Source organism: Silene latifolia, chromosome 11, assembly GCF_048544455.1.
Source record: "Silene latifolia isolate original U9 population chromosome 11, ASM4854445v1, whole genome shotgun sequence".
NCBI classification, from domain to species: domain Eukaryota; kingdom Viridiplantae; phylum Streptophyta; class Magnoliopsida; order Caryophyllales; family Caryophyllaceae; genus Silene; species Silene latifolia.
The window spans coordinates 15668796-15677021 of NC_133536.1; the positions used below are offsets into that span (position 1 = coordinate 15668796).

General features: G+C 39.8%; 1 protein-coding gene across 1 annotated transcript; it reads right to left on the bottom strand.

The window, feature by feature from the left end:
* Positions 1 to 4027: 4027 nt before the first annotated feature.
* On the bottom strand, positions 4028 to 7403 carry LOC141611182 (inorganic pyrophosphatase 2-like). Its single transcript, XM_074429657.1, has 4 exons — positions 7162 to 7403; positions 6373 to 6494; positions 5408 to 5615; positions 4028 to 4648 (listed from the first exon to the last, which is right to left on the bottom strand). Exons 1-4 carry the CDS (start codon positions 7312 to 7314, stop codon positions 4280 to 4282), a joined length of 852 nt encoding a protein of 283 aa, XP_074285758.1. The 5' UTR covers positions 7315 to 7403; the 3' UTR covers positions 4028 to 4279.
* Positions 7404 to 8226: the final 823 nt, after the last annotated feature.

Genomic DNA, 8226 nt, shown 5'->3' on the forward strand with positions numbered 1-8226 from the left:
TTCGAATGCCGCACCGCCGCTTCAATTAGCGGGACGGCCTCGAGACCCATAGACAAGGTGGAATGGACTGTATCCCGTTGCTTCTTTCTCCGTGGTTCTAAGGGACCACATGACGCCGGTAGTTCATCGCCCACCTTCCCTTTAGATCTTCAACCTTCTTTTTCAGCCCGTTTAGGATTGTTTTATTAGCGCTTCGCCGCCCATTGCTCCGAGGGTGGCAGACGGAGGAGTATGCAAACTTGATACCGAGCTCTTCTAGCCAGTTCATCACCATGTCACTCCAAAACTCTCGGCCGTGGTCAAATACCATGACTTGGGGTAACCCAAAACGAGTTATGATGTTCTCCCAAATCACCTTTCTTACGGCCGTCGTGGTCTTGGCAGTACCGCGACGCCTTCACCCATTTGGTGAAGTAATCAACGGCGACGATCAAGTACTTCCTTCCTCCGGAGGCCGTCGGAAAGGGTCCTAGTAAATCCATCCCCCATTGTGCAAATGGCGGGGACTAAGTACCGGTTGCGTCTCGGGAAGGTGCGTGTATCACCGGAGCATGCATCGACAATTCTTGCACTTCTTGGTCTTAGCTCGGAATCCTCAAGCATGGTAGGCCGAAGTAGCCGGCTCCGAGAGCTTTGTGGGCTAGCGTTCTTGCCCCCATGTGATGTCCACAGATGCCTTCGTGAATCTCTCACAAGATATATGAGCTCCGCGTCGGCTGGGCCGACACATTTCAAAAGTGGTCTTATCACGGACCTTCTGTATAGTTCTCCTTCGAACACCAAGTACCTTGCGGCGATCCTTCTTATCTTCTGGGAGAGACTGCGGTCCTCCGGTAACTCTTTTGTTAGTTTGTATTTCATTATCGGAGTCATCCACGTCGTCTCGGCTTCTATGTCGCCCACCATGCCGACGGTCTCGGTGATGCTTTTAGCATTCCCGATATCCACCAAAGACGTTCGGTGACATTCTTGATGGTTGAACTGGCAAGTTTTGAGAGAGCGTCGGCTCGGTTGTTCTCGGACTGGGATGCATTGGATTTGGAAATATTTCAATTTTGCGGTGTCAGCTTTTACCCTTTCCAGGTATCTTACCATCCCGTCGTCTCGAGCCTCGTACTCTCCTCTGATTTGATTAGTGACTTAGAGTGAATCTGTTTTCACCACAACATGCTCCGCCCCGGCAGCTCTAGCTAGCTCGACTCCAGTTATCACCGCCTCGTATTCGGATTCATTTTTTGAGGCCGAGAAGGTAAACTTCAAGGGGTACTCAAACTCGTCCCCGTTTGGGCTGATGATAAGGATGCCGCTCTCGAGTGTTCGCCGTGGAGGACCCGTCGGTGTATACTTCCCACACTCCGGATTTGGTTCTTCTTGATATGTGCACTCGGCCAGGAAGTCTGCAAGTGCCTGCCCCTTTATCGAGGGCCTCGGCTTGTATTGAATGCCGAAGCCGGATAGCTCTACTGCCCATTTGATGAACTTGCCGGATTTTTCGAATTTTTCCAATGCTTTCTCCAATGACCGGTCGGTTAGGACCGTCACGGGATGTCTTGTCGAAGTAAGGTTTCCGCTTTCCTTGCGAAACGACGATGAAAAGGCTCGCTTTTTCGATCGAGTGGGTAATTTGTTTCGGCGGCCAGCAGTGTATGGCTGATAAAGTAGATTAGGTGTTGCTACTTGTCTTCTTCTCTGACGATTACGACACTGACCGTGGGCGAGGTAACTGCTATGTATAGATATAGCGTCTCCCCAAAGATCGGCCCGGGACAGGGTCGGGAGAGTTAGAAGATGAGCTTTCGATTGCTCGAAAGCCGTGCTCTGTTCCTCCCCCCAGCCGAAGTCTTTATTCCCCTTCAACACTTTGAAGAATGGGGTGCTCTTGTCGGCCGACCGAGAGATGAAACGGGCGAGAGCCGCCATCCTCCCTTGGCCAACATCATAACCTCTTTTCGATTCCTCGGCTCTGGTAGGTCCAAGATCGCTTGGACTTTCTGCGGATTGGCATCAATTCCCCCGGCGCCGACAAGCACGCCGAGGAACTTACCCGCCGGACACCGTTGCATTTCATTGGGTTAAGTTTCATCTTGTATTTCCTTAGTGAACAAAATGTTTCGCTCAAGTCGGCCAAGTGCTCGCCGTCGGACTTGCTTTTTACAATAGCATCGTCGACGTAAGCCTCGATGTTTCGCCCTTTTGATCTTGAAACACTTTGTCCACCAGCCTAGTGTAAGTTGCGCCAGCGTTTTTCAAACCGAACGGCATCATTTTATATATGTATGTGCCGTGTATGGTGATGAATGCGCACTTAGGCATGTCTTCTTGACCATGAATACCTAATGGTACCCTGAGAAGGCGTCTAGCAGGCTTAGCATAGTGTAGTCTGCCGTTGCGTCAATTAAGCTATCTATTCGAGGCAAGGGATAGCAATCTTTAGGGCATGCTTTATTAAGATTTGTAAAATCAACACACATCCTCCACCCCCCGATGACTTCTTCACCATTACAACATTTGCTAGCCACTCGGGGTAAGTACAAGGCATGATAAAGCCCGCCTCTAACAATTTGTCTACCTCGGCCTTGATGGCCTCGTCTTTCTCGGCCGAGGAGTTCCTCATCTTCGCTTGACGGGCGGCGGTGGAGAGCACGTTCAACTTGTGAACGATCACCTCTCGGCTCACGCCTGGCATCTCGGCGGCCGAGTACGCGAAGACGTCTTTGTTCTTCCTCGCAGGTCTAGGAGATCGGCTCTGAATTTTGGCTCCAGTGCCGACACCGACGCTATTACGGTGCGTCCTGGGTCAATTTCCACTTGCTCGGTCTCGGCTCCTTCGACCATGCCGACGGTGTTCATCGGATCACCCTCCCGTTGTAAGGATGGGCTCTTCCCTTTCTCCGATTTCTTCGCCACTTTGAGGGATTGCATGTTACACCCTCCGCGAGATATTTGGACATTGACAATTTCGTCTCTCTCGTTCTTTGAGACGAGATTTTGTGCCTCCCCCCGGTCCGAGACATACATCAATGTCGGGCCCGGATGGACATTACAAAGATCGGCCTCGCTCAAAGTAACCCGCCTATCGAACATTGTAGGCGGACGAACCATCAATGACCACGAACTCGTATAAAACATTCTTGGCCGCATCCGCCCGGCCGAACATCACCTGCAGAACTGATTGACCCTGGGGTACCAGTAGCCGCCCCGAGAAGCCGTATAGTGGGTTGGTGCGGGGGCTCGGTCCTCAATCTTCGGACCGAGATTGAGGAAGCATTCCCTGAACATGATGTTCGTGTAGGCGCCTGTATCAATTAGGCACCTCTTAACCAAGTGGTTGGCTATGTCCAGGTGGACCACCAGCGGGTTGCTGTGCGGGGCTACGACTCCTTCGTAGTCTTTCCTTCCGATGGTTATATCGGGGACGGTGGAAGCGGGGATCGTTGTGGCGGGCACAAAGTTGATGGCTTGGTAAAGCTCATTTAGGTGCCGTTTGTGCCCATTAGCTGACCCTCCGTTCTCGTTTCCTCCGATAACAACCTGGATCACTCCCATCCTCTGCGGAATACGATTTCTATTCGCCCGTCGGAGCTCGTTTCCGGGGCCCCAGCTACGTACTTGCTGAGGGACCCCTTTTGGATCAGCTCCTCGATTGCGTTCTTCAGATGCCGACAGTTGTCGGTCTTATGGCCGGTCTGACCGTGGTAATCGCAAAATTGGTTTGCGTCGCCTTCCCCCCTCGTCTTGGCCGGGACTAATACGAAGTAATGTTTTTACTAAATAAAGATGTAGCGATTATCATCAATTGTTACCTTAGAAATTGTACTTAAGAGTTAAGACAATTGTCTTGTAAAGAATTATATTTTACAACAATCCTTTCTATATAAATGGAGATGGTCCTTGGGACTCCGCGTGCATCGCGCGCGGAGTAACAACTTAGTTCAACCAAAAGATCGAACATATGATTAAGGGACAAGGTGAGCACAACACTTGATTACAAATATATTAATCACCTATTCGCTATTTCAAGAGGACATGTACTAATGAATACGAAGTATCATTTATTTAGCTTGTTGAATTGATGATGGATCATACAATACAATAAAAAGTTAAAAATACATAACATTGGATTTGAGTTGATCAATACAATGTTTAATTTGATCACTTGCTAATATATATTCCAATGCTCACATAACCAACTTTTTTTTTTTAGTCACCAGAGAACTCGCGACAGCTGTCTTTCTCTCCGAGCATAGGTGATAACAATAGTTTAGATGATGAATACGTGTTAATTAAGCACTGAGAGTGCTTGAGGCAAAGCTTCACAATTAGACACCGGCAAATTAGTTTCAATCTTACAATCAACCCTAGCCAAACTTTGAAGAACATGATCATCTTTCTCCTTGTTCATAGAGATCATATTGATAAGGGATTGGAGAACTGTTTCGAGATCTCCACCGTCGGTCCATTCATGGATCTTAGCACTTAACATATTTGGTTTGTTAGAGATGACATCCCAAAGGGGAAAATTCTTCCTTGGCATGCAATAATCTCCATCTCTTAGCTTTAAGCTAGGGCAATGATCTCCATTTCCATCACCTAAATAAATGAATGTCTTGTTCTTTTCATTACACAAGAGCTTTTCCATCACTTGGCCCTATATTGTCATGGACAAGAAAACATAAACATATGTGGTGATAAATCAATCTTTTCTTTGTTGTTGAGTAAATAGTTCATATTATAAATGTGGTACATACAAGACATCCACTAGACAATGAGCCAATGATTGATCCACAAAAGACAAATCTTTAAGATTCTATAAAATGCGGTGAGAAACAGTTTCTTATTAAAGCTATCGTAAAATCACATTTTTTTTTCAAATCTATTTATACGTTTCTGAATTCATAACCATTTTATTATTAATCATAAATCGAATTGATTCTTTTATTTGATACGTACATGCATGCATGTTTTTATAATAATAATAATAATAAGCGTTTTTATTTGATCGTAAATTGTCACTATTTTTATTAGCAAACCATTTTATATATATTATATACACCTATTTTATTACTTTTAATATCATTTTTATTTTAAATTGTAAAATTATCGTCACGCTCCTATTCAATTTCAAGATAAATCTTCCCTTAGGTGACTAGCTTATTCTTAATTAATATTTGATAATAAATTAAACAAAAAGCTTCTTGAAATTTTTCGGTTTTTTAAAATGAAAAATTATTTTCGATCTTATTAAAAAACGAAAATTCGGAGGAAAGATCATGTACATTTACCATCGTAAAAAATTTATGCTATTAACATCGACGAAATTCAAAATGAATGAGAAATTTTCCAATCGTATTAATTTGTACTCCGTAACATTTTTAAATTTTGAAAGGAATATGAAAATAAAGTATACCTTGCACATGTTAGGAGGACAAAGAATGTTATCACAACCATGAGGTGTTTTAGTAAAATCATGATGAGGAATTATCCTTAGCCTTCCTTCTTCATTGACAAAGCCTGAATTTGTATGGATTTCTGTAAAATAATCACCTAGTTCATGGTGATTTAGGATTGTCTCTATAAAGAACTTGTTAGCATCACTTAATATCCTCAAATCGCACCTGAAATTAATAAAACCATATACACGCGTCATAAATTAAAGTGTTTTGTTGACGCATTTTGGATTCTTAATTTATCTATGAAATTATTTTACAACTCTTTAGCTACATAAATTTGTTTGTCTTTTATTTTTATAAATCTATGGACCTACGGTCTACGGAGTAACAAGTAAGCTTGAAATAATATTTTGTCATGTTTTCAGAAAAAAAAAATAGAATTCTATTTATAAAATACTTTATTAAATTTGTGGACATCTGGTGCAATGTTACATTTTTAAATAAGTTTGATTAGTTTTTAACAAGTTTAGTAGTATAACACCTTATTACCATGTACTCTGTATTTTTAGAATATGAATTTTGAAAAAAATAGAATTCTATTTATAAAATACGAATTTCGAAATTTTTCCTTAGTTCACAATCTCATACAACAATACCTAACACCTTATTAGTTATTACCTTGTACTCGGTATATTTTTCATCCCTTTTTATATGATTTTTTCCCAATAGTCTCCCCATCCTAATTAATTATTTACATTTTATTTTACTAATTTAAGGAAATAAATGTAAATCATATAGAGACATTATCTTATATAATTTGGACACGTGGATGTTCGGCTAATTTACATTTTATTTTACTAATTTAAGGAAATAAACGTAAATTATATCGAGACATTGTCTTATCTAATTTGGACACGTGAATGTTGGGCTAATAGCTTTATCGTACGTAAAATCGTAAATAGGAGGAGCAAGAAGCATATACCCAGCATCATATGCCGATTTGATAGCAGGAATGATACGAGCATGCATAGGAGTTTTCTTTAGCACTTCCACCATGTCTTCTATCTTCACTTCTTTCTCATGCATTTCTTTCAACATGTAATCCTGCATTTTAGACACCAATTTGCTCTTATCAATTAATCTAAATGTTAGGAAAGACACTCTAGAAAAACATAGTACTAGTTGTATATATCTTGTGTAACATAATCCCACATTACACCGAAGATATCTTAGTCTAGCGGTTAAGACGGAGGTATTATGAATAATAGCTCCCAGGTTCGAATCTCCTCTCCCCTTTATTGTAATGCGACTATGTACGCTTAGACAAAAAAAAACCATAATCCCACATTACGTATATGAATCACTTTACATGAAGATTTCATAATATTATACGAGATTACCAGCTAACTCAGTAATGATAAACAAAAAAAAAAGTCTTATAACTCTATTTTAGTAACTTTATATAATAATGACCAACAGGTTTAACTTGTACATAATAACTGTTATATAATGTGAGCTGAAAAATTTCGGGTAATCTAATATTAATTCAAAAGTTTTATTGTCAAGGGTGTAACTAGCGCCGCTTTTAACCCCCTGAAAACCAGTCATGTAAGATTTTAAGTATGAAATAAACTAAATTATAATTTCCTACACGTAGGTTTATTTTCTATAGGAGAAAACCCTATATTATTTCATATTTTCATTCATTGCTAAATCATATGACCACAAGTCCACAACTATGAAAACTAGAGAAAAGTTAGAGAAAAAAAACCATGGCAGAATTCCAAGGCATGGTAGGAAGAAGCTTGTAAAACAAATCTTCATAACCCAATTCACCTAAAACCCAATTATCAGTATCACAATCGACAATCGTCTTGTCGAAATCAAAAACAACCATAATATTAGCCATTTTAAGAGAACCCATGATATATTATTTTTCCTTAATAATCAAATTATTAGTTAAAATGTGTTCAATTGTGTTGTATTTAGAGGCAACCTAAGGTGGGTTTATATAGGAGATAATGTTATACGTATGTTAAACAAAAGTTATGCTATAGGAATATTATTAGGCATTTACGTGCATGATGCATCAATTGATGTATGGTGATATAAGAAAAGCCATAAAGTTGATTTATTTTTGGTGGTTTAACTTTAGATGGAAAAGGATAACAAACATAAATGATATGGTTTTTAAAGTGTATATTAGAGACAAAAATTTGTGGAAGTTAATGGAGTAGGAACTGTGGATTCTTCATTAAGGTGATGAAGAAAAATAAAAGTAGGGATGGAGAACCTTGCTTAAATGATTTGCATTATATTTTAGTGTTTTTAGGCCAACTTCTTTTTTTTTTAGGGTTGGGTAAAGTTTGATTTAGTTGAACTAAATTAACTCTAATTAACTTGAGTCATTTTCTCAAATGACTTGAAAAAGAAGGATTCATAATATTGACATTGAATGGCCTTTTGTTTGTGTTAGATAAATGAACTAAATTAGCTCTAATTAAATTGAGTACCATGCTTCTTTAATTGTTCTCCTTAACAAATACTTAACAAATGACAACAAGATCGGACTCCTAAATATATTATTCTACTTTCAATACACAAGATTTAACATAGAACAAGTTCTGGTCAATTCAGGCATTCATACATCACATGTCACAAATAAGAATCAAGATTTGTATTTTTTTTTTCTTAATACCATTATCATTTACGTTTATATTCCACACAATGTCACAATACACAAACATTTACATAATCCCCTTAGAGTATAAATTATCATCATTATGTATTTTATATCAAATCCAAAAATTGTTTAGCAATTGAGGAATAACGATTA